Genomic DNA, 27,504 nt, shown 5'->3' with positions numbered 1-27,504 from the left:
GACTGGGGCAAAACCTGTTTTTTTAAAAATATATATATATATATATTTTCCTACTCAGCGGTTCAAGAGGAGAGGCAGAGAAGCAGAGAGCGGAGTGAGAATGAAGCTGAGTCTACAAGCAGCTGTGGCAGCAGCAATGAAGACATGCCTGTGGAAAGGATTTTAGAGGCTGAAATGGCTGTTGAGCCGAAAACCGAATCTTACAGTGATGTGAACGCTGACAATTCAGTAGGTGGCTGCTTGGGACTGGGCTGTTACTTGGACAACTTATTATTACTATTAGTAGTAGTAGTATTAATTAAATTTCTGTTTATTACCGTATTTTTTGCTCTATAAGACTCACTTTTTCCCTCCTAAAAAGTAAGGGGAAATGTGTGTGCGTCTTATGGAGCGAATGCAGGCTGCACAGCTATCCCAGAAGCCAGAACAGCAAGAGGGATTGCTGCTTTCACTGCACAGCGATCCCTCTTGCTGTTCTGGCTTCTGAGATTCAGAATTTTTTTTTTCTTGTTTTCCTCCTCCAAAAACTAGGTGCGTCTTGCGGTCTGGTGCGTCTTATAGAATGAAAAATACGGTAAATTTGAGAGTGAAGAATAATGAGAGTGATTCAGACATGCATGCCCAGAGGGCCAAACTACATGTTTTGCTAAACAGGCTTTTAAAAAAGTGCTTAAGCTGGCCTTTTTTAAAAAGCAAAGTAAAGCCGCTGATCCAAACTAGGACCCTGCTGAAATTCACACACCCCTGATGAAATATACTCGGAGTCGAGAGTGGATTTCATGCTCTTTATTCAGCTCTTAGTGGTGAGGAGGAACGGGAGTTCCCCCAGAATTTCTGCTTTATATACATTATTTACGCAATGGGCCCCACGTGATTGGCTAATTCTGGGATTCTCCTGTAGGCCAATCAGGTTGCAGATTCACTTCCACCTGGAGCTGGATTGGGTGGCTCCTGTGGACCAATCAGACTGCTGCATTCTGGATCCTATTGTTCTAGGACCAATCAGACTGCTGCATTCTGAATCCTACTGTTCTAGGACCAATCAGACTGCTGCATTTTGGATCCTATTCAACTCAGTACATAACCCCTGACTTCTGTTTGTCTCGAAGGTACTGTTTGCACTAAATTGCACCCTTGTGGTGCGGAACTATTATTAATATTAGTATTATTTATTAAATTTGTACCCACAGGTCTCAGGGTGGTTCACAAAATAAATAGCAGACGGGGGGAATTTGGGGGCCGAGCACCCACGTGGCTTCTTTTGCACCAGCATAAAAGCGGTCCGCTTAAGCACCCACTTCTTAAAAAGCAGGTTTAACATAACATGCCGTTGGCCTGATCCTGCCAGGTCAAGGCACAGCCCACCTAATGCTGGGGAGCTTAAACCTGCAGAGCCATCCTATGTCAATGGCAGAAGTTGCCCCAGTCCAGAGCTATGCTGGGTTTGACGAATATGCCGCATTTGAACCATTGTGCGCAGACCAGACTTGATTTAAGCTGGGCAAGGTGCCAGCAGTTCTATGTGAAGTGCCTGTTGAGCTTTACAAAGAATAAACACTTACGGCATGGCCTCTTTTGGCATATGCACTGCAGATTTGCAGTCTAAAGGGGAGATGGTTGATCGGTTGTGTTGAGAACTTAGGCTGGGTATAAATGGTATTCTTTGGCAAAGAATAGCAGCAAGGGGGGTCTGGTTGTTTTTCAGAGAATTCTGACCATTTTGCCTCCAGTCTTCTCCCTGAGGAACCGACTGGATATAATAATAATAATAATAATAATAATAATAATAATAATAATAATAATTTTATTTATACCCCGCCCTCCCCAGCCAAGACCGGGCTCAGGGCGGCTAACACCAGGTTTAAAAACAATTGATTCAAATACAACTTAAAAACAAAATTAAAATACATTAAAATGCAGCCTCATTTCAGTAGAAACTCAATTCAAAAACTTTTTTGGGAATGAAAACGTCAAATCTTCACCAAGGCCAACTATCCAGACTGGTCGTACGTGGGCCAGAAAAAAAGCCAGGGAAGTCCCCAAATAGGAGTTCCATCACAGAAGGAGAAAGGAAAAAGGAAAGAGGGGGAGGGACGGTTGGGGTGGGAGATGGAGGACTCGGAGGACAACAGTCATGCTGGTGGCAGTTCAGGGCTGACATTTTGCTTCCCCCATGCGTGCCTTTGTGGCCGGTGTTGGCTGTCAGCAGCCGCAACACAGGGCCTTTAATCCTATGACCTTGTCTGAGGGGGTAGAGAGTTCACAAAACAAAGGCAGACAAAAGCCCACGTTCTTGCTTCAGGTTCAACCAAAAGCCACCACCGCTGCCTGAATATGTGACTCTCTGGGAACACATAGCTGTCAACGTACAGATTTGAAAATAAGGGACCAGCAGCCTGGAAAATAAGGGATCAGCAGCCAAAATAAGGGATTTTGGCTTAGCTTATGCATAAATCCGCCACTCATGGAGCCATGCTGCTTTTGCTGCAACTGACTGTGTTTTGCAGGGGGTTGGACTAGATGATCCTAGGGTCTCCAACTCCGACCAAAGAAGAGGGGCAGACAAAACTGATGAACGACGTCGAGGTGGCAAAGCTTACAGGCAGAAACCAGGAAGAGGACCTCTTTAATAAAGAATGGGGAAAGTTTATAATTTATTTGAAAAGCTGTTGTAAAGAGTTACATACATTGGTAGGATTGACAGATAACTTGTAGTAAAAATTTGAACTATGGATGGACAAATGATTTATAAAAATAGAATTATGAAAGGGATGCAGAGGGGGAAATCACTACATTAAGATGCTGCACTGGTTGGAGGGTATGCTAAACAGCACGTCGGGGCTGCCGTCGTCCTGGCGCGAGGAGTTCCATCGGCCCTTCCTGCCTGAGAGAGAGGGAGGGAGAGAGGGAGGGAGACTCTCTCCCACGCCGCCCGCGAGCCCGGCATGAGGCGGTTGCGGCAGCGCCCTTCTGCGTCCCTCCCCATCCCCTCCTCTTCCTCCTTCCTCAGGCCGCCTCCTCAGCGCCTCCGCCGCCTCTGGCTTCCCCTGGCAGTGTGGCGGAAGTCTCACAAGAGAGGGGCTGCCTGCCCACCCACCGCCACCCGTCTCCTCACGATGCACCCCTGAGGGGGAAAAGGGAGAGATGGAGACGCGGCAGCTCGTGTGCGCACTCTCTCACGTGGCGGAGGATCCCGAGCTGCTGCTTCCCTCCTGAGCCGGGCGAGTATGAAACCCAGGAAATTTAAGGGACATCATCAATAAGGGACAGCAGCGGAACATGGCACTGGGATAAGGGAGTTTCCCGCCAAATAAGGGGCGGTTGACAGCTATGCTGGGGACAGAGATGATGCTATAGGTACTCCCGGTTTGAATTCCAGTGGGAACAGAGCACTCTTGGTGGTGCAGAAGAGCAGGCGGTAAAAGCCAAGGACATATTTCCTTCTCCCAAAAAGGACCTTTCAGAACCGCCTTCCTTCAGAGAACTCAATAGTGGCACCCAGCTATGTTCATCTTAGAGCTAGGCACTGAAAAGTGTGCCTTCAGTAGTGTCTAAATTAAAATAATAATAATAATAATAATAATAATAATAATAATAATAATAATAATAATAATAATTTTATACCCCGCCCATCTGGCTGGGCTTCCTCAGCCACTCTGGACGGTTTCCAACAAAATATTAAAATACAGTAATGCATCAACATTAAAAGCTTCCCTAAACAGGGCTGCCTTTAGATGTCTTCTAAAAGTCTGGTAGTTGTTGTTCTCTTTGACATCTGGTGGGAGGGAGTTCCACAGGGCGGGTCCATATTCAGTCCATATTGCAAATGCAATATGCACATTCATCTATCCAGGTAAGAATTACTTGATTGAGTTGCAGTATTATTTAGCTTTGCTGGAGTTACCAATCAGAAATGGTGTGTACTATGAAAATAAAGACCCTAGCAGGTGTGCATTACAAACAACCACTAGATTTTGGATTAAAGGTAAAGGGTAAAGGGACCCCTGACCATTAGGTCCAGTTGTGACCGACTCTGGGGTTGCGGCGCTCATCTCGCTTTATTGGCCGAGGGAGCCGGCGTTCAGCTTCCAGGTCATGTGGCCAGCATGACTAAGCCGCTTCTGGCAAAACCAGAGCAGTGCACGGAAATGCCATTTACCTTCCAGCCGGAGCGGTACCTATTTATCTACTTGCATTCTGACATGCTTTCGAACTGCTAGGTTGGCAGGATTAACACCAATGATTTCTGGTTTGCACAGTCTCCACGTATAGAGTCTTTTGCCTGCAAATTATTAAATGGCCATTACCAAAACATGGTCGTGAGTGACACCTACCAATATTCCAAGGGGTTGCAGCCTGTGTCGCTGCTAAAACGGATAACAGAGAGGAAAGCTTCCTCTGCTGGTCATTGCCTGTAAAGTGCCTGAGAGAAAGTGCTCCGCTATTGTCCAATAAACAGAGGATGAAAAAAGTGCTGATAAGGTGGCAACAGTCAAGAGTTTTAAATGAGAGCAAAAAGCGATAAAATGAAAGCATTCCTCCCTATGTTGTGTACACAAATCACTTTTGTTCTACGGCCACTTTTAGTCAAAGAGATTTTGTGGGCTTCTGAAGCACTGCAGAAACTTGCAGATGCTGTTTATTGGAGTAGTAATAATAATAATAATAATAATAATAATAATAATAATTTATTATTTATACCCCGCCCATCTGGCTGGGTTTCCCCTAGCCACTCGGGACGGCTCCCAGAATATTACAAACACAATAAAACATCAAACATTAAAAACTTCCCTAAACAGGGCTGCCTTCAAATGTCTTCTAAAAGTCAGGTATTTGTTTATTTCCTTGATATCTGATGCGAGGGCGTTCCACAGGGCGGGCGCCACTACCGAGAAGGCCCTCTGCCTGGTTCCCTGTAACTTTGCTCCTCGCTGTGAGGGAACCGCCAGAAGGCCCTCGGAGCTGGACCTCAGTGCCTGGGTTAAATGATGGGGATGGAGACGCTCCTTCAGGTATACTGGAGGCATTCTAGGATCACTGTGTCCGTCCTATGGACACCAATGCCTGATTCAAAAACATTTTTGCCTGCAAGCATTTTTATGGGTTCAGTATTTGCTTTCAGTAACGGGGAGCAGGATGGCTATGACGACGAGGTGGCGGCGGTTGAATTTACTCACCCACATGCCTGCTTCTCACTTAGACCAATGATCCTGTCACCAACATATGCCACGCGGCTGACAAGCAACTCTTCACGCTGGTGGAATGGGCCAAGCGAATCCCACACTTCTCAGACTTAACGCTGGAAGACCAAGTTATCCTCCTCCGAGCAGGTATGGATCTTGGCCCTCTCACCTTGCCACTGCTGTACTTCCTTCAATCACTTGAGGCAAGTTTTTATTAAGAACCCAACATCCAGAGGGCTCATGTAATGCTGATTTTACTGCTTTGCACCATTTCAGACTGCAGGTGACGATGAGATTGCACTTTAACCATTCCCTCGTTTGAAAATAAATAAATAGGGATGTGTCGAAAAGGAAGAGGGCATTCTGTGGACACCTTTGCCCCCATGAAATAAGCCACTCTGTTTTGGCAATAGGGTTTATTTTTTTTAGAGGAGGAGGGACTGGGCAGGGGATCCAGGTTGCAAAATGGGGAGAAAATCCTGACTCATTCCTCTCACTCTGATTTGGCTTTTAAGCATCATCACGTAGCTGTGACAAATGTGCTGCATGAATCTTCTGATACATGGCTTTGTTGGGGGCAAGTTACATGCGGATTTACCTTGGTTAGAAAAACATCAATTTCATATATTTTTTTGTAAGGCAGCAACTTCAATCTTCACATGGATCATGGGATCAAACAGGTTTAATACTAGAGTGCCAGCAATTTGGGAGAAAATCTCCCCAGCTTCTATGCAGCAAAGCAAAATGGTCTAGGTGTAGATGGCCACAAATATGTTTTTATCTCCTTTTTCCTTGCCTGGCAGTGCTCCTAAACTGCCTTGCTGTGCTTCCTAATCACACTTTTCCCACTTCTTTCTGTTTCCTACTCCATTACCACTTCTTTACGGAGAAAGTTTAATAATCTGGCAACAGAGTTCTCGATGGCAATATTTTACTGAGTTTGGTACTGTTCCATTGGATATTTTATTGAGTTTGGTACTGTTCCAGTGGTACCACTGTATTCATTTTTTTATATATAAAAAATTATTAACAATTTCAACATAACAAAATATCAAAACATATCATATTCATTATTTTTTCCCTTTCCCCCCACCTCCCCATCGAACCCTCCCTCCCCCCCAAGACCTCCCTCAGCTCCTCTGCCTGATTTCTCAACACATGTTATTCTCTGCATACTGTAAAATTGTATAAATCCTTATATTGTCTTTTAAACATCTTTGTGGGAAGTGAGTTATTGTTTGCTTTTGTTTTATTATGTATTTTGTGCTGCTATTTTGTGTTTTTATGTTGTTGACCACCCTGTGATTTTGAGAGGAAGGTCATGTGGCGATTACACAGGGTCCCCGGACGTTTCACCATCTATTGATCCTTGTGCCACCACTTTATTTCTCGCTGCCACCACCCAGGCCCTACCTGGGACAATACTGTGTCCAGTCAAGTTTAAATTGGAACATAAACTTCTGTTTATTTATTGCAGTTTAACAAGCGTGTGGTTTCATAAACGGTATTGGTCAATTACAGTCACGGGGTGCCTATCCAGACCTATAACTTCCGCTACCTGCTCTCACTCACTAAACCACCTCTCAGATATTTACTTGTCTTCCTAGCTCCTAACTGTTCCTGACTCAACTTACTTTGCTACACTAGCTCAAGCTACCCACAGACTCTATCCCAATTCACTCCCACTCCAACCAACCACCCAACTCCCAACAAACTCTCCTTTCACGCCTTCCAGAGCTGGTTTTATAGTCCCTCTGACTTCACCCCCTGGGTTCTGATTGGGTAACCTGTTTAACTAATTCACCTCCAGCACTCTCATATGTTTCCCCCCCAATTTTTTTTATTGGTTTTCACAATATTATAAACAAACAAACACACAAACAAACACACAAACACACAAACACACAAGACAAACAAACAAGACAAACATAAATTATAGCCTTATTGAAAATTACAGTTATTAAATTTGTTAAGTGACTTCCTCGCTTCCCCTTGGTTGAATTTCATTGCATGTCCTTTTAACGGTTTTCCAAATCCCAATTTTTATGAAATTTAACTTAAACATTAACACCCTTAAATCTTCACCTTATAGAATTAAACATATTAATTCATCACTTAACATAAATAAAATCCTAAGCCCATTAAGTATCTGCAAGCTATTTCCAGTTAGTTTAACTGATTTGTTAAGTTAAACTAACAGCACTCTCATATGTTAATGTCACAGGGCAGTATACAAATTTAAGAACTGAATAATAAACAAGCAAGCAAGCAAGCAGGCGATAGCTTTCCTACACCCAACACAAATAAAACCAGCTCACATTAAGGGCTTGTAAGAGGCAAGTCCCATAATATGCATCTGTTTCACTCCTGTTTTCTCTTCCAGGTTGGAATGAGCTGCTGATTGCCTCTTTTTCCCATCGCTCTGTCTCCGTGCAGGACGGCATCCTGCTGGCCACAGGCTTACATGTGCAGCGGAGCAGTGCGCACAGCGCCGGAGTGGGCTCCATTTTCGACAGGCATGTTTCTGAACTCTTGTTTTGACGTTTGCACTTTCCTACGTTCACGGCTTCTTTGAGTTGATTTGGTGGAATAAAAAGCTCGGTTAGGAGATAGCAGAAATCACGGGGTTAAAGCTGACCAAAAGTCCAGAGGTAGCATTTTTATCCATTTACGATGGGGTGGAAGGTTCACAGGCGACGAAGGACTTGCTCACAAATTTATTGACAGCTGCACGAATTATTATAGCCAGGAAGTGGAAAAGGCAAGCAGAATATAACATGGAAGAATCGTACAAAGAGGTTTGGAAATATAGCTATTAATGATAAATTAACATGTGCAATTAAGGTAAGACGGGGAATATGTAGGAGAAATGATCTTAAAGAGATATGATGGGTGTTTGTAGAATGTGTATTGCTAAAATGGAGGCACGAGAGGTGTTGAAATTTTGGGTGGTTGGAGTTATAATGGAATGGTTTTGGTGGTGGGGTGCACATTTTCCTGCTTATTTATGTATGATTAATCATTAATTTAATTTAATAACGAGCAAAAAAAAGGGGAAAAAATCACCTGAGTCGGCTTTTGAAACAAAATACACCTTCACCATAAACTTTAGGGTGGCGGATGCTATTTTATCACCCAATTTATTTATTTTTAATCATTCTTTTAATTACTGCTTAAATGGTTTTCTGGTTATATCATTCGATTAAAAAAAAAAAGATGAGAAAACAATTTTTAACAATATGGTGGGCAAGGATTTCTTCCATCATTTTTTTGTAAAGGAATGTTATAACTTTATTTCATTTAAGGAATTATAGCAAAAAAAATAAATGCTATATGCAGTTCACTGCAGATGGTGACAGCAGTCATAAAATTAAAAGATGCCTGCTTCTTGGGAGAAAAGCAATGACAAGCCTAGACAGCATCTTAAAAAGCAGAGACATAACCTTGCCAACAAAGGTCCGTATAGTTAAAGCTATGGTTTTCCCAGTAGTGATGTATGGAAGCGAGAGCTGGACCATAAAGAAGGCTGATCGCCGAAAAATGGATGCTTTTGAATTATGGTGCTGGAAGAGTCCCATGGACTGCAAGAAGATCAAACCTATCCATCCTTAAGGAAATCAGCCCTGAGTGCTCACTGGAAGGACAGATCCTGAAGCTGAGGCTCCAATACTTTGGCCACCTCATGAGAAGAGAAAAGACTCCCTGGAAAAGACCCTGATGTTGGGAAAGATTGAGGGCACAAGGAGAAGGGGACGACAGAGGATGAGAAGGTTGGACAGTGTTCTTGAAGCTACCAGCATGAGTCTGACCAAACTGCGAGAGGCAGTGGAAGACAGGAGTGCCTGGCATGCTCTAGTCCATGGGATCACGAAGAGTTGGACACGACTAAATGACTAAACAACAACAAGAAAGCAAATTTTTAAAAAACATTTTTAGTGTTAATCAGAAGACTAATTTAAAAATGAGCAGAGTGTAAAATGACGCCTGCAGAAATGGACCTGATTAATGTGTGCTGAGCTGTGATAGTTCACTTTCCTGCTAGGCCACTGCCTTTTGAACGGAAGAAGGGTAGTGCTTAGGAAAAGTCACTCAGTGCCTTCGTGCCAACCACATTGAACAACACCTCCCCATTTGCCCTGTTCAGCATGGCCAATGGTCAAGAATGATGGGATAAGCCACCTGCACCTGGAGACATTGTGCCACTCTTTAATTCAAAAGAAAGTGAGCTTTCTGTGCTCTGAGAAAAGGTGGAAGAACAAGATGGAAAACACAGGATAATGATGATTGGATGATGGCTCTATATGTGTCAAGGCTTAGGGAATACTATCCCTCCCCCAGTGGCAGCCAGCCCTCCACAAGCAGATAAAATGAAGAGTCCTTACCATGTAATTTATTCAGTATTCACAGAGTGACAAAGAGATGTAGTCTCTATGCCATGACGGTGTTGTCCCAAGTCAAGTCCCACCCCCCTTCATCTCCCCTATTCAGGGCCGGATTTAGGTTTGATGAGGCCCTAAGCTACTGAAGGTAATGGGGCCCTTTATATGTCCAGCTGTCCTTTGTCAACAACAAATTGTCCCTGTTTTTTGTGTTGAATATATGCTATATGGTAATTTATAGACCTAATAGGTATCTAAAGCCATTTGCACATAGGAGCCTACACAACACAAAATACTGTGGCTGTATGTAGGTTTTATTTTATTTAATTTTAATTTTATTTTATATTTTGGAAATGTACATCTAGTTTTTTTCCTTTAATTTTTTTGGGGGCTTCCCAAGAGCGTGGGACCCTAAGCTATAGCATGTTTAGCTTATATATAAATCCGGCACTGCCCCTAAGAGACCTGCGCCAGCTAATCGGAGCCTTTTGCCTCTGAGCTTTCTGTTCTACTACTCTCAATGCACGCCGGGTCCTGGGAGAGGGGGGTCAGGAATGCTTTCCAAGACACTGAATCTCTTAGCTGTCTCTCCCCCGGTGCTTCTTCTTCTTCTCGGACTGCTATTTGCACACTGAGTGCATCACTGCAGACTTTGATTCCCCAATTCCCTCTCGTGTCTCTAATACAGGGTCCTTACTGAGCTGGTATCCAAAATGAAAGACATGCAGATGGACAAATCCGAGCTGGGGTGCCTACGAGCCATTGTCCTGTTCAACCCAGGTATGTGTGGATGCCTGGGGAAGCTGGTCCAGGGTCAAATCAACTCGTGAATGGGGAGAAATGCTGGGTGATGGGGATGGCAGTAGAAAAGATGAATGGGGATGGCAGTAGAAAAGATGAATGGGGATGGCAGTAGAAAAGATGAATGGGGATGGCAGTAGAAAAGATGAATAAAATGTGTAGGCCTCATATTGTAAGGAAGGGGATACCACTTTAAGCCTGCCTAAGGCCATCCTAAGGGACACGGGTGGCGCTGTAGGTTAAACCACAGAGCCTAGGACTTGCCAATCAGAAGGTCGGCGGTTCGAATCCCCGCGACGGGGTGAGCTCCCGTTCCTCGGTTCCTGCTCCTGCCAACCTAGCAGTTCAAAAGCACGTCAAAGTGCAAGTAGATAAATAGGTACTGCTCTGGCGGGAAGGTAAACGGCGTTTCCGTGCGCTGCTCTGGTTCGCCAGAAGCGGCTTAGTCATGCTGGCCACATGACCCGGAAGCTGTACGCCGGCTCCCTCGGCCAATAAAGCGAGATGAGCGCCGCAACCCCAGAGTCGGTCACGACTGGACCTAATGGTCAGGGGTCCCTTTACCTTTTTAAGGCCATCCTGTTGCCATGTAATGGCCATGAGGCAGTCTTTTTTGGTTTCTGGCCAGTACCACATAGTAAAGTAAAAAAGATAAAGGACCCCTGGACGGTTAAGTCCAGTCAAAGGTGACTATGGGTTGTGGCACTTATCTCACTTCAGGCCGAGGGAGCTGGTGTTTGTCCATAGCTTTCTGGGTCATGTAGCCAGCATGACAATGGAACACCGTGACGGAAACCACAGCGCATGGAAATGCCATTTACCTTCCCGCCACAGTGGTACCTATTGATCTACTTACACTGGTGTGCTTTTGAATTGCTAGGTTGGCAGGAGCTGGGACAGAGCCATGGGAGCTCACCCCATTGCAGGAATTCGAACCGCCAACTTTCTGATCTGCAAGCCCAAAAGCAGGCTTCCTCAACCTTGGCCCTCCAGATGTTTTGAGACTACAGTTCCCATCATCCCTGTCCACTGGTCCTGCTAGCTAGGGATCATGGGAGTTATAGGCCAAAAACATCTGGAGGGCCGAGGTTGAGGAAGCCTGCCCAAGAGGCTCAGTGGTTTAGACCACAGCGCCACCCGTGTCCATCTTTACCACATAGTATATATTAGGGACAGCAGTGTGTCTTCTCAGAGGTCTCTTTCAGGTAGATGGGTAATATTATTGCACTGCCTGTTTTTCCAGTTAATTACGGTTTCACAGCTAACATACACCATGGAGTACGATGCTATTACAGTTCACTTGGCCATTCTGCAACCTACAGATAAGGAGTGGGCAATAGCTGTGCTGTTTTTTAATCATGATTCCCCTCCCCTCCTTGCTTTCTCACCCCGTCAGATGCCAAGGGTCTGTCTAGTCCTGCAGAGGTGGAATCACTACGTGAGAAAGTTTATGCAGCTCTGGAGGCGTACACCAAACAAAAGTATCCTGATCAACCGGGAAGGTAAATAGAAAGAGGCTCAGCACCACAGAATGATGTTGGAAAGTGCAGAATACCAATGATGGTGCTTCTGTGTGTTTGGTTGGCTCGGAAACATTCAGAGGACAAGAGATCCAAAAGAGATCCAAAATCAGTAGTGGGCAACAACCGTTATAGATTTAGATCTAGAGATGACCTGTACTTGGATCAGTAACAACCTAAAACCCCTTGAACATCACATTGAATTTCCTAGAGGAAAAACGAGATCTAAATTTATTAAACAAATAAAAAGTCTATGTTTCTTAGATCCAGAATTGACCGCCAATCCCAAATAGGGATGTGAGAAGGCAGCTGTTTCTGTTCCAACCTGTATCCATCACAATCACCGCCGCTTACTTTCTGCTGCGGTTTGGTTTCCACCAAATATGACATTCACTTGGCTCATTTCTAGGCACAGGTCTGGACTTTAAAGCTCCGTGTCTGAGCACTCTACACACACACGCACCCACTGTTTTCCCTAGGAAAACCTGTGTTTTACCACCGATCCTAGCAAACAACCATCGGGTTTTCCCAGGGAAAGTGTCAGGATGAAAAAGGAACTGTTCAGATGCAGACCTTTAAAGCCCAGATCTGTGCCTGGAAAGAACAGTGTGAAAGGAAGTCTGAGTGAGCCCTGAGTCTTGCACGTCTCTCTTTAAGGTAACTTACATTCATCTCAGTGGAAAGGAAGCTAATGTCAAAACAACAGAAAAACAGTCACCTTTGAACTGAAAAAGCCAACAGCAATGTGAACAAACACTGGTTGTTTTTCTGTTTCTGTTGGAATTATCCAACATCTCATTCGTTTATTTACTCCAGAGCAACAAGTTAGAAATGAACCAGGGACATGGATTTCAGCAGGGAAATGAGAAGTTAGATCAGGGGTCAGCAAACTTTTTCAGCAGGGGGCTGGTCCCTCAGACCTTGTGGGGGGCCAGACTATATTTTGAAGGAAAATAATGAACAAATTCCTATGCCCCACAAATAACCCAGAGATGCATTTTAAATAAAAGCACACATTCTACTCATGTAAAAACACTCTGATTCCCTGACCACCTGTGGGCTGAATTTAGAAGGTGATTGGGCCAGATCCGGCCCCCGGGCCTTAGTTTGCATACCCATGAGTTAGATGGAGCAACTTTCTGTTCTGGTGGCCGGAGATCAGAGCCTTTGCCTCCTGATCTCAGCCACTCCCAAGTTGGCAATCTCTCTTTAAGAAGACTGCAGTGCCCTCCTGTCTCTGTCAAACCTCTAGATAAGGAAATGACTGAGAGGGGAGGAAGTACAGGCTGACAGTGGAGAGGCAACTTTGGATGTGACTTTTCTTCTGGATCTCACTTTCTCTTTCCTTCCAGTAGCCTTTGGAATAACTACGTTATCCAATTCTGCCATCTGCTGGTTAACATGCAAATGGGAAGTCATTAAAAGTTATCTTCTGTGTATTTCTCCTACATCTTCCTCTCTCCTCCTCTGCCACCCCTTTTTGGGTGATTTTGGTATGGAATAGATTTGATAGGAATTGGGGCAAATGTGGAACGGTGGTTATTTATATTGTGTATGCTGTTTAATGGCTTTAATGCTTTGTCAGCTGCCTCTAGGCTGGAAGGGATGAAGTAGAATATTTTAAATTAACAGTGTAAAGACCAACAGTACAGCAAAACCAACAGCACACAGCTGAGGCCACCAGATGTCCCTAAATGGTCACCCAAACATTTTTGGGGAAAGGTGAATTTTATACCCCCCAAGAGGTCACGAGTGGGACAACTCTCCACCTCGTGGGTGCCCTTTTGCCGTTCCATTAAAAAGCAACTGCAGTCAAGGTTCTGCTCCTGGCCACATATGTTGGCAGGGCCTGGTCCACAGGATGTAAATGCCAATGGGATTCATGTGGAGAAAAGTGGAATTTATAAATAATGTGTATCCAAGGTGTGAAAAACTTGCAGGAGGGGATTCAGTGCCTTGGATTTGGGCCTGAAAGCAAACTCTGGTAACTAGTGTGGTGGGATACATTCACCGAGGGCCTTCTGGCGGGTCCCTCACAGCGAGAAGTGAGGTTACCGGGCAGAGGGCCTTCTTGGTAGTGGCACCTTCCCCGTGGAACGCCCTCCCATCTGATGTCAAGGAAATAAACAACTCTTTGACTTTTAGAAGACATCTGAAGGCAACCCTGTTTAGGGAAGTTTTTAATGTTTGAAGTTTTATTCTGCTTTTAGTGTTCTGCTGGGAACCGCCCAGAGTGTCTGGGGAAACCCAGCCAGATGGGCAGGGTATAAATATTATTACTATTATTACTATTATTACTATTATTATTATTACCAATATCCAAAAGAAAGTCAGGAAGCACCTGAGTTCTCTTTAAGTCCAACCCCATGTTAGGTACATTATGCAGTTGTCAGTCTAAGAAGGCTGACCCATTTTAAGCTCTAAAACATGGATAAATGTTTTGGTGAAAGCGGGGGGGGGGGGTATCGTTTCTGAGTGAAATGAAGTTTAGTTTCTTTTCCTACGTCTTCCTGTGATCTGCAGTGGATTTAAAGCTAAAATGAAAAACCTAGACTAGAGACCATCACACAACCTGCTTCCTCCCTGTTACATTGGCATTTTATTGATATAGTAAAGGTAAAGGGACTCCTGACCATTAGGTTCAGTCGTGACCGACTCTGGGGTTGCGGCGCTCATCTTGCTTTATTGGCCGAGGGAGCCGCCGTTTGTCCGCAGACAGCTTCTGGGTCATTTGGCCAGCATGACTAAGCCGCTTCTGGCGAATCAGAGCAGTGCACGGAAATGCCGTTTACCTTCCCGCCGGAGCGGTACCTATTTATCTACTTGCACTTTGACATGCTTTCGAACTGCTAGGTTGGCAGGAATTGATATGGTACCTTTCTGTATATATATCCTGCTCAGAGCTATTTACACACACACACACACACACAGCCCAACAAGTCACATATCACAATATCAAGACATTTTCAAAAGTGCACAGTAAAAATAACCAGCATTAAACTATTCAAAAACCAAATTTAATTCCACCAGAGTTTAGCTATATCCTGTTCTGTGGGTGCTTGAGGCGCACAGAGGAAACATCCAGTATCTGGTGAAGTTGGGTCAAGGTCACATCAAACAGATAAAGCCTGTTCAAGCTCTCTTAGGCAGCGTTTGTGGAAGACCAGGACCTTGGATAGCTCAAAATGAGGCCTGCTAGCTAAAGCTCTCTCCTGCTGTAGTTGTAGGAAGTTGTGGTCTTGGCAGGGAAATGCAGCCAACTGTAGGCTGACAAGACCCGTCCTGCGGTTGGTTCCACATCCCCAGAGGAGTTGGCTGGGTTGTTAAAAGGCTCTTGCCTGATTTTAAAGTTGGTGTGCCCTGAAAGGCTGGGGAACTGGAGATATGGCAATTGGTGCATCCTATAAGTCCGAGGATGGGATGCGGGTGGCGCTGTGGGTTAAACCACAGAGCCTAGGACTTGCCGATCAGAAGGTCGGCGGTTTGAATCCCCGCGACGGGATGAGCTCCCGTTGCTCGGTCCCTGCTCCTGCCAACCTAGCAGTTTGAAAGCACGTCAAAGTGCAAGTAGATAAATAGGTACTGCTCCGGCGGGAAGGTAAACGGCGTTTCTGTGCGCTGCTCTGGTTCGCCGGAAGCGGCTTAGTCATGCTGGCCACATGACCCAGAAGCTGTACGCCAGCTCCCTCGGCCAATAAAGCGAGATGAGCACCGCAACCCCAGAGTCGGTCATGGCTGGACCTAATGGTTAGGGGTCCCTTTACCTTTACCTTTATAATGTGGCCAGCATGACTAAGCCGCTTCTGGCGAACCAGAGCAGCGCACAGAAACGCCGTTTACCTTCCTGCTGGAGCAGTACCTATTTATCTACTTGCACTTTGACGTGCTTTTGAACTGCTAGGTTGGCAGGAGCAGGGACCGAGCAACGTGAGCTCACCCCATCACGGGGCTTCGAACCACTGACCTTCTGATTGGCAAGTCCTAGGCTCTGTGGTTTAACCCACAGCGCCACCCGCGTCCCAATGTAGTTCAAAGGAAAGCCTAAAATGCTGAAACAGCTGTTTCTGTCCACAATTGTAATCATGTATGCTGGCTCTGTGTGTGTGTGTTGTGGGTAACAAAACTTGTGGCATCCAAAGTTCCAAGCAACACATTTGACTTCGGCTGATGTGGGCCCAGGTGCAGTAAGAGCCTTGCGTGAGGCCCTACTTCAGATCCAGCGAATGAGGTGGAGCTCTTTTTTTTGTCTCTCAACATAGCACACCCCTTGGCATTCCCCAATTGTCATTAACTTCAGGTTTTCTACATCTCTGGTTCCTTCAGGTTTGCCAAGCTCCTTCTGAGGCTGCCGGCCTTGCGATCTATCGGCCTGAAATGCCTGGAGCACCTCTTCTTCTTCAAGCTGATTGGTGACACCCCCATCGACACTTTCCTCATGGAAATGTTGGAGACACCTCTGCAGATTACTTGACCCTGAAAACGGATTGAGGAGGTGTGGAAATGAAGGATGAGACAGAGAGGTTGAAGGCTAATGATGGTTTCCACTTAGGATGGTGTGGTCCTGGTCTACTTGTGCCCAGGGTGGGGGGAGTAATAAGGGGATGGTGGCATCTCTGCGAGCATTTAGTCTCCAAAAGACAGGATCCTTTGTGGCTGTGGCTGTGTTGCTTTTACCCCTGGCTGGGAGCAAGGTGGGCCAGGACATCCTGCAGCTTGTCAGTCACAAAACTGGTGCCACCTGTACAAATAAATGAGTTTAAATTATTTTTTCACTTCCAATAAAAATGAGAAATAAAATAATATATGAGGAACTGGTGTGGAAATTGCTGCTGTTGCTTGGGGTTCCTTCTTACCCAAGGAAGGAAGGAGGAAGGTAAAAAGGTAAAGGTAAAGGAGCCCTGGACGGTTAAGTCCAGTCAAAAGGAGACTATGGGGTTGCAGCACTCATCTCACTTTCAGGCTGAAGTGTCAGTACGCCTAAGTGGGAAACTAAGAAACACTGGCCTGCGAGCGCTCCAGTTGGAGAACAGCCTTTACCAAAGGTGTCATGAGCTTTGAAGACGCTCGAACTCAGGACGAAAGGGAGAAACATGCTAAGAGGAAGGCATGCTTGGCAAATCCACACCGTGATCAACTCCCACCCAGGAACCAATGTCCCCACTGTGGAAGGACGTGTGGATCCAGAACTGGCCTCCACAGTCCCTTACGGACTCGTTGTTCAAACCGTGTTTATGGAAGACAATCTCACTTGGCGACGAGTGATCGCCAAAGATAATTCACTCACCCCTTCTTTCCTTAGCGGCGGGCGGGCACCATTTTGTGGTTCGCCTCAGATGCCCAAATGTCTTGAGCCAGCTCTGGCTGGTATGCAGCATGGGATCCTTAAAGTTGTGCCTGTGGACACTATGGCACCCACCCTCAGGCACCACACCCCCATTATTTATTTTCAAAATGGAGCTTCTTCTCTTTTTTTGCTGTGTGTGTGTGTTTGATTGGATTTGTTTTGTTCTTTGCACATCTGGTGCCGGATTTACGTATAAGCTAAACAAGTTATATCTTAGGGCCCCACTCTCTTGGAGCCCCCCCAAAAAAATTAAAGGGGAAAAAACTGGATGTACATTTCCAAAATATAAGATAAAAATCAAATAAAACTTACATACAGCAGCAGTGTTTTGTGTTGTGCAGGCTCCTATGATGTAAGTAATGGGCCCCGCCTGCTAGCCTGCTCCCTAAAATATCACTGCTTTGCTCATTTCTATATCAACTACAGTGGTACCTTGGTTTGCAACCGTTTTGGATTACAACCATTTTGGGTTACAATCACGTCAAACCCTGAAGTGTGTGTCCCTTTTTTTGGATTACAACCCATTTTTTTTTGGATTACAAACCAATTTTTTTTTTTTGAGGCCCCATTGGCAAAAGTGCGCCTTGGGTTACAACCTGTTTTGGTTTACAACCGGACCTCCAGAATGGATTATGGTTGTAAACCAAGGTATCACTGTACTTTGATAAAATACATATTTTGTTATGTGCAAATGGCTTTAGAAGAAGAAGAAGAAGAAGAAGAAGAAGAAGAGGAGGAGGAGGAGGAGTTAGGATTTGATATCCCGCCTTTCACTCCCTTTAAGGAGTCTCAAAGCGGCTAACATTCTCCTTTCCCTTCCTCCCCCACAACAAACACTCTGTGAGGTGAGTGGGGCTGAGAGACTTCAGAGAAGTGTGACTAGCCCAAGGTCACCCAGCAGCTGCATGTGGAGGAGCGGGGAAGCGAACCCGGTTCCCCAGATTACGAGACTACCGCTTTAGATACCTATTAGGTCCACAAATTACCATATTGCGTATATTCAACACAAAAAACAGCGGCATTTTGTTGTTGACAAAGGACAGCTGGACATATAAAGGGCCCCATTACCTTCAGTAGCTTAGGGCCTCATCAAACCTAAATCCAGCCCTGTTCACATCCCACAAATACATAATGCAAACATGTAAGAGTGTTGTGTTGTAAACTCTCCAGCAGGCGGCAAGAGTGAATTTGGGTCTTTTATTTCTCAAGGAACTTCAGCAAAATTGAAGGCTGCTTGTAGCTCCTTCTGTTCTCCATAGCACCAGCCAATCAGAAGTGCAAGTAGGACCCTGATTATTCGTGTGGCAAAGAAATACTCCACCCCAGTAGTGATTTCAGCCAGGAACTCTGGGGCTGCACATGGACAATTTCAGCCAGTAGGGGCTGACTCTGCTGCAAGTACCTTACTACATACAGTGGTACCTCGGGTGACAGACACTTCAGGTTTCAGACGCTTCAGGTAACAGACGCCACTAACCCAGAAATAGTGCTTCAGGTTAAGAACTTTGTTTCGGAATGAGAACAGAAATCGTGCTCCAGTGGCGCGGCAGCAGCAGGAGGCCCCATTAGCTAAAGTGGTGCTTCAGGTTAAGAACAGTTTCAGGTTAAGAACGGACCTCTGGAACGAATTAAGTACTTAACCTGAGGTACCACTGTAGTTGCAAATAAGTCTAACAGCAACCATTCAGTGCTTCACTCCACAAAGGGGAAGAAAGTTTCAGTCTTAATCTTAAAATATTAATCTCCATTTCTGACTGCACCTCTGAGCTCCCAGTATTGCTTGTGTTCAAGGTGAAACAGGCTCTTTTCTTACTTACTGGGGGTATCTGGGGAGGAGGCACAATTGTTGCAGCAGCCATTTGTTGGCCAACGTATTATAACAGTTACAGCTTGGACTACTGCAATGTGCTCTACGTGGGGCTACCTTTGAAGGTGATCCAGAAACTACAACTAATCCAGAATGCGGCAGCTAGACTGGTGACTGGGAATGGCTGCCAAGACCATATAACACCAGTCCTGAAAGACCTACATTGGTTCCCAGTACGTTTCCGAGCACAATTCAAAGTGTTGGTGCTGACCTTTAAAGCCCTAAATGGCCTTGGCCTAGTATACCTGAAGGAGCGTCTCCACCCCCATCGTTCAACCTGTTTTTTTGTTTTTTTTTAATAAGATATTTATTAAAGTTTTTTTTTAAAGTACAAAAAGCAACATCAAAAAAACCATCCTTTTAAACAAAACAAGATGAAATACAAAAAAGAAAAAAGAAAGATCAAAAAGAAAAAAAAACAAAGAATTAAAATCCATTTAAACAAAAAGAAAAGTCAAGAAAAAAAAATACAGCAACTCTTCCCATTTGTTTTTTTTCATTAGCTTATTTCCTTGACCTCCTCACACCTCCCTTTTTTGTATTCTAGGTCACTTTTCCATTTCAGCAAATCCTTTCCCTCCTTTCAAATTTTTGTCCTGTAAATTTATCTTGATATTAATATAACTTTACTTTCCCTCCTTTCACCAATTAACAGTCTGTTTTTTCCTAAACCTTTATAACATTTCTGCTAGTCACACAAATTCATTCCAACATCATTCTAACATTCATTAATTTTGCAGTATTTCTGTAAATAGTCTTTAAATTTCTTCCAATCTTCTTCCACCGACTCTTCTCCCTGGTCTCGGATTCTGCCAGTCATTTCCGCCAATTCCATATAGTCCATCACCTTCATCTGCCATTCTTCCAGGGTGGGTAGATCTTGTGTCTTCCAATACTTTGCAATAAGTATTCTTGCTGCTGTTGTAGCATACATAAAGAAAGTTCTATCCTTCTTTGGCACCAATTGGCCGACCATGCCCAGGAGGAAGGCCTCTGGTTTCTTCAGGAAGGTATATTTAAATACCTTTTTCATTTCATTATAGATCATCTCCCAGAAAGCCTTAATCCTTGGGCATGTCCACCAAAGGTGAAAGAATGTACCTTCAGTTTCTTTACATTTCCAACATTTATTATCGGGCAGATGATAAATTTTCGCAAGCTTGACTGGTGTCATGTACCACCTGTATATCATTTTCATTATATTCTCTCTTAAGGCATTGCATGCCGTGAACTTCATACCTGTGGTCCATAACTGTTCCCAGTCAGCCATCATGATATTGTGTCCAACATCTTGTGCCCATTTAATCATAGCAGATTTCACCGTTTCATCCTGAGTATTCCATTTCAACAGCAAGTTATACATTCTTGACAAATTCTTAGTTTTGGGATCTAACAGTTCTGTTTCCAATTTTGATTTTTCCACCTGGAAGCCAATTTTTTTATCCAAATTATATGCATCCATTATCTGATAATAGTGAAGCCAATCTCGCACTCTATTTTTTAATTTTTCAAAACTCTGCAGTTTTAATCTGTCTCCCTCTTGTTCCAAAATTTCCCAATATTTCGGCCATTTGGCCTCCATATTGAGCTTTTTCTGAGCCTTTGCTTCCATTGGTGACAGCCACCTTGGGGTTTTATTTTCAAGCAAATCCTTGTATCTTATCCAAACATTAAACAGTGCTTTTCTGACAATATGGTTTTTAAACGCTTTATGTGCTTTGACCTTATCATACCACAAATATGCATGCCACCCAAAAACTTTGTTAAAACCTTCTAAATCCAACACATCAGTGTTCTCAAGAAGCATCCATTCTCTCAGCCAGCAAAAAGCGGCTGATTCATAATAAAGTTTTAAGTCTGGCAGGGCAAATCCACCTCTTTCCTTAGCATTGGTTAATATCTTAAATTTTATTCGAGGTTTCTTGCCCTGCCAGACAAATCTAGAGATATCTCTCTGCCACTTCTTGAAACACTCCGTTTTATCTAGTATTTGCAATGTTTGAAACAAAAACAACATCCTTGGCAATACATTCATTTTATCGCAGCAATTCGGCCTAGCAATGATAACTTCAGGTTTGACCATATTTCTAGATCCTTTTTCACTTCCATCCAACATTTTTCATAGTTATCCTTAAACAGATTCACATTCTTGGCAGTCATATTAACCCCTCAGTATTTCACTTTCTTAACCAGTGTTAACCCTGTCTCCTTCTGAAACCTTTCTCTCTCCATCACTGTTAGATTTTTCTCTAAGACTTTAGTTTTCATCTTATTCAACTTAAATCCCGCTACTTGTCCGAATTCTTGAATCAATTCCAGTACTCTTTTAGTACTAGATTCTGGCTCCTGTAATGTCAATACCAAATCGTCAGCAAATGCTTTCAGTTTGTACTGTTTAGCTCCAACTTGTATACCTTTAACTGTTTGGTCCCTTCTAATCATGTTCAGAAGAACCTCCAGGACCGATATAAAAAGCAATGGAGAGATTGGGCAACCTTGTCGTGTTCCTTTCTCTATCTCAAATTCTTCCGTCACCACATTATTCACAATTAATTTGGCCTTTTGTTCTGAATAAATTGCACCTATACCATTTTCAAAACCTTGACCAACCCCCATCCCCTGTAAATTTTTCTTCATAAAACTCCAAGAAATGTTGTCGAAAGCTTTCTCCGCGTCCACAAATATCAAAACTGCTTTGGTATTAATATTCACTTGTAACTTTTCTAAAATGTTAATTATGTTCCTCGTGTTATCAGACAAGTGTCTACCCGGGAGAAAGCCAGCTTGGTCTTTATGGATTTCTTCTACTAATACCTTTTTTAGTCTCTTAGCCAAGATGTCTGCAAAGATTTTATAGTTAAGCCAAGATGTTAAGCAAAGATATGGGGCGGTAATTCTTAAGCTGTGTCTTCTCAGACTCTGTTTTCGGTATAAGTGTGATATAAGCTTCCTTCCACGACTCTGGTGCCTTTTTCCCTTCCAATATTCCATTACACACTTCCATTAAAGGCTGTATTATCCATTCTTTCAAGGTTCTGTAATATCTTGAAGTCAAACCGTCTGGTCCTGGGGATTTACCCAATTGCATATTCTGTATGGCCCCTTCTATCTCTTGCTCCGTTATTGTATAATTCAACATTAACTTATTTTCTTGAGAGATTTTTTGTAGTCCATTTATTTTCAAAAAAACTGTCTATATCCATTTGTTTCTGAGTTTCCTGTGTATATAGTTGTTTAAAATACCTCTGGAAGCACTTTCTAATCTCCGCTGGATTCTGTATGTTTTTCCCTTCTACATCCAAATTTGTAATAGTGTTAAGTTTCTGTCTTTTTTTCATTTGCCAAGCCAATAGTTTTCCACATTTGTTTGCCGATTCAAATGTCTTTTGTCTCATCTGTTTAATTTTCCATTCTATTTCCTGATGTATCATTTACATATATTGTACTTGATGTAACTTTATCTCTTTCAAAATCTCCTGCGATTTTGGCTTCGCTCTCAGTTTCTTCTCTCCTTCCTTTATTTTCTCCAAAATCTTGTCTTTTTTCTCATTTTGGACTCTCTTTTGGATCGCATTCTGTTGTATCGAGAATCCTCTCATGACCGCTTTACTTGCGTCCCAAATTACTCTTTTTTCTACAGTGGTATTCATATTTATCTCAAAATAGTCTCTCAAAGTTTTTTGGGCCTTCTTGGTCACTTGGTCACTTCTTTGTTCCTAAACAATGTGTCATTCATCCTCCACCTGAAGGAACCAGTTGGTGTTAATTTCAATTCCATCTTTACAGCATTATGGTCGGAGCACATTTTGGGGCATATTTCTGCCTTTCTAGTCTTTGGAGCCAGCCCTCTAGTTATCCAAATTTGGTCAATTCTTGTCCATGTCATTTTGGCCTCAGAGAAGAAGGTTCCCTCTCTCCCCATCGTTCAACCTGAACACTGAGGTCCAGCTCCGAGGGCCTTCTGGCAGTTCCCTCACTGCGAGAAGTGATGTTACAGGGAACCAGGCAGATGGAACGCCTTCCCATCACATGTCAAGGAAATAAACAACTTTCTGACTTTTAGAAGACATCTGAAGGCAGCCCTGTTTAGGGAAGTTTGTAATGTTTTATCGTATTTTTAATATTTTGTTGGAAGCTGCCCAGAGTGGCTGGGGAAACCCAGCCATATGGGCAGGGTATAATAATAATAATAATAATAATAATAATAATAATAATAATATGCAAACATTCTGGCTCTGTCTTGGTGATGCTTCTTTGGTCACTTACAATGAGTGCACTACCAACCTCCACCACTTGGTGGCTTGTGTTTTTCTCCACAGCTTTACACTGGGAATCCAGTCTTTACCTGTTTTTCAAATGTCCACGGGCCATATTCTCGGCTAAGTTTGTTTAGGATTGCAGCCTAAGGTACGTCACAAAAGCAGCATGAAAGCGGCCCTCCCATATTTTACCCCATGCAAAATTTAAAGGATAAGCACCATACAGGTTGGGTCCTTAACATGCACAGTTGTCACCTGTCTGGGGTTGCAGACAACCATCTGATGGGAAAGACTCATATAGTTGGTCTTGCTAGCCTTTAGGTCTCACACCAGTGCTATGGGATGAAAGCACAGCAGGAAAATACAATTAATACAAAAGAAGTGATTGAAAAATAGTGCTTAGGGGGGGGAACCTTTGGAATTTACTTTCAAGCACTATTTTAAAGAATTTCTAAGAAGCACAATTTTAAATCGATGTCTCAGTTGGTATATTGCGATGGTGGGAATACAAAACAGAATCCCTGTGGTATATTCTCCTAATGTGGAAAACATTGTGGTCAAGCAGTTTCACACTGTCATGAATGCCCACGAGTGCAAGATTTTTGGATGACAGAGCTTGCAACAGGTGAGAAAATATTGCAGACTGCAGTGACCTTCCAAAACATCATACTTATGACAAAAAATAAAAACGTGCAAACAAGTTTCCACAGCAGAGGGAACTGCAGATGTATAACAGGCTATTTTTCACTCCATGGACTTCCTGCAGGAAGAGGAAAATCCAGATTAAATTTTTTAAGGTACAGTATGGCATTTTGAGGGACGCGGGTGGCGCTGTGGGTTAAACCACAGAGCCTAGAGCTTGCCGATCAGAAGGTCAGCAGTTCGAATCCCTGCGACGGGGTGAGCTCCTGTTGCTCGGTCCCAGCTCCTGCCAACCTAGCAGTTCGAAAGCACGTCAAAGTGCAAGTAGATAAATAGGTACTGCTCCAGCAGGAAGGTAAACAGCGTTTCTGTGCGCTGCTCTGGTTCGCCAGAAGCGGCTTAGTCATGCTGGCCACATGACCTGGAAGCTGTACGCCGGCTCCCTCGGCCAATAAAGCAAGATGAGCGCCGCAACCCCAGAGTCGGCCACGACTGGACCTAATGGTCAGGGGTCCCTTTACCTTTACCTATGGCATTTTGATGGTGAGAGTTTTATGTAAACAAAATAAGAAAATTCCTTCCAGTAGCACCTTAGAAATCAGTGCAAAAAACTTGTGCGCGTGACCAGCATGAATTCCACAAAAATGCCTACATGGAAACACCCTAAAACTCCAAAATTTGGGGATCAGTGGCTTACACATCTTGAAACCACATCTTGCACTGTAGGCTGTGTACACACTAACATGTCTGTAGCACAGAATGTAGTTTTTCTCAATACAGAAATGTTTGTGTACATCTAGATTGAGTCTAGACCTTCCCCTTGATTAGGTCATCCATGGACACAGTGCAGTGAGCTTTTGTTTTTGGAATGAAACCAGTTTACTGCTGTTCAGGAGCAAAAAATATACAATAAATCTAAAATGTGTGAGGACCACATAGGGAAAAAAAGTGCCCAGTCTCCATGGATTCTAGAACAAAATGTATTGTTTTCACAGCCATATTCTCAAAAAGTTTTGTGGTATTTCTCCCAGCCAAAACTGTATGGTCAAGCACACTGTAGACCTTGGTTACACCCTCTTACAGGGACTGAATTAGTAAAGTTTGAAAAATTATAACTATGGCAAAAGTCCATTATTATTATTATTATTATTATTATTATTATTATTATTACTCATTTCAGTTCTATACTGCTTTACATTTTTAAGAAAGAAATCTAAAATTGGTTTGCAACCTACATGAAAACACCAAATAAAACAATCCAACATAAAATATTGCAAGAAGCAAGTCAGATATAAAGTATACATTCAAAGCAGTACAATTAGAAGGAAACTAAAATCTTATCTTAAAGATTTAAAAACAAAACATTACCAAGGCCAACTGCAGAATGCACATTTAATGCAGCAAAGTTAATTTTAAAAAATCTCAAACACTTCAAAATGAAACATTTCACCAAAGGAAGTCAAATATAAAAGGTACATTTAAAACAGCATCATTAGCAAGAAAATGAAATATTATCTTAGGCACAGAACATATCTGCTGGACTTGCTACCAATTGTGGTTCAAGCTTGGTGGGGGCTGTGGAAACTCAGGCTGATGACCTGGGTCTTGCCTAAGAGGCAGCCAAGCTGGTCCTTCTCAGGTTCAGGCAACTTTCTCAAAGTCTGGGTTCCCTTTTTTTCCAGTCTAGAAACAGCTGAGGAGAGAAAAAGGAACCTGTTGCATTGCAATATAGGAATGTGTCTTTTGATGACTACCCAATTATATGCATTTCCCCGCCTTGTTGGCTTTCTTTAAATAGCTGTATGTTGTTGTTGTTGTTGTTTTACCACGACCCTGTTCAGTAAATGTCCACTTGTTGAATGGGTAGTGCTGTGGGTTAAACCACAGAGCCTAGGGCTTGCCGATCAGAAGGTCGGCGGTTCGAATCCCCACATCGGGGTGAGCTCCCATTGCTCGGTCCCTGCTCCTGCCAACCTAGCAGTTCGAAAGCACATCAAAGTGCAAGCAGATAAATTGGTACCGCTTCAGCGGGAAGGTAAACGGCGTTTCCGTGTGCTGCTCTGGTTCGCCAGAAGCGGCTTAGTCTTGCTGGCCACATGACCCGGAAGCTGTATGCCGGCTCCCTCGTCCAATAAAGCGAGATGAGCGTCACAACCTCAGAGTCGTGCGCAACTGGACCTAATGGTCAGGGGTCCCTTTACCTTTACCTGCTGCTGGTGGCGCAATTGACCAGAGCCGGTTCTTCCTTTCCCAAGTTCCATCATTGCCCACATGGAGGCACCCAAAGACTCCTCTGATGAGTCAGCAAGCGAATTGCGGACATTCCTCAAGATGTTGAGAAGGGGCAGCCCAGCCCAAGCAGCGGCTGGAGCACCTCTTCCTTCTCAAAAGCTCTAAAAGCTACCCCTGAAGCCACCTTGCGCCTTGGTCCTTTTCGCCCGGTATTGCCTGGCGTGGCAGAGGCTCCCGTGGAGCTACCCTAGACTTGCTGCCTGAGATGTTTCAGCCAGAGCCCCAACTCTCTGCGCGCAAAGCGCTGCTCTGCTTCTCAGTTCCCACGTTTCCCCAGAATCTCCGCCCCCCCACCTCCTCGTTGCAACAATGCTTTGTGGATGCTTGACGCCGTGCATGGCGAAGGGGAGGCGTCGCTTTCCCCAAAGCTGCGCCGCCCTGCTGCGTAAACGGCGTGGCTTGGTTGTGGTCCACGCGCCACGCCACTGATGCGGCGCGGGGACTGGCTGCATACCCACGGGCAGCCGATAACAGAACTCTGCTCTTTAAATTACTTTTTTAAAAAAAAATAATTTTTATTAACTGGCCAATCACATCAAATTAAATCACATCACATAAATTCCAAATTACAAAGCCAAATTTTTAAATTTTGCTGGGGGAACCCATACTTCAAGATCTAAAGGGGGATTCAGATCATCTTCTTATTACTGCGTTAATGTCCAAATCAGTCCCAATCAGTCCAGACAAAGTTCCTAATTCTATCCAGTCTTATCTTGGTGTTTCCACATCATATCTTGTTCATATAATTTCTCTTTTTCCTTTACGATCTCTTCTGTTAGTCTCCTTAAGCCGATAAGCAAATATAATAATCCTGTGTGAATTTCCCGTTCCTCCAGTCTAAGTTCAGATGGTTTCCATATATCTCCTTCGTAGATAACATCGCTCTTTCCATCATAAATTAGGCATTTGTCACTCTTAAGTCCCACCGAGGAGTTGATAAACAGCTCTATTTCTCTCTTTCTCCTCCCAGACCCAAGAGCTCCAACAATGCCTCCCAAAATGGCGACGGCATTTTTAACTGCGTCATTCCAAAACTCTTAGCTTTCCAGCTTCGTCTTGAAACATTGCTTTGGTTCGAAAGTTTATCTCCACACAGCCTTAAATCCACAGCTTAAGTCCTTTTCTGACTCATTAGGGGAGGGGATTCTTGTTTAATCACATAAAAAAAAGGAAAGGCAGGTTTTCCCCCCCTCCCCCCTCAGTCATTTGTCGTACCG

The 27,504-nt window shown here is 43.8% G+C and overlaps 1 protein-coding gene across 2 annotated transcripts in view; it reads left to right on the top strand.

The window, feature by feature from the left end:
* The window catches only part of RXRG (retinoid X receptor gamma), an 82,433-nt gene extending 65,977 nt beyond the window's left edge, over positions 1-16,456 (top strand). For both annotated transcript variants that reach the window (XM_053391371.1, XM_053391372.1), the window contains exons 5-10: positions 59-228; positions 5,201-5,330; positions 7,567-7,699; positions 10,251-10,342; positions 11,760-11,865; positions 16,207-16,456. In XM_053391371.1, the coding sequence (XP_053247346.1) occupies positions 59-228; positions 5,201-5,330; positions 7,567-7,699; positions 10,251-10,342; positions 11,760-11,865; positions 16,207-16,354 (779 nt within the window). In that variant the 3' untranslated portion in view covers positions 16,355-16,456. The remainder of the gene's footprint in view (positions 1-58; positions 229-5,200; positions 5,331-7,566; positions 7,700-10,250; positions 10,343-11,759; positions 11,866-16,206) is intronic.
* Positions 16,457-27,504: the final 11,048 nt, after the last annotated feature.

This window comes from Podarcis raffonei, chromosome 6 (genome assembly GCF_027172205.1).
Source record: "Podarcis raffonei isolate rPodRaf1 chromosome 6, rPodRaf1.pri, whole genome shotgun sequence".
Classification (NCBI taxonomy): Eukaryota; Metazoa; Chordata; class Lepidosauria; order Squamata; family Lacertidae; genus Podarcis; species Podarcis raffonei.
The sequence above is the reverse complement of the archived record's forward strand: the minus strand, read 5'-3'. Positions and strand labels throughout refer to the sequence as shown.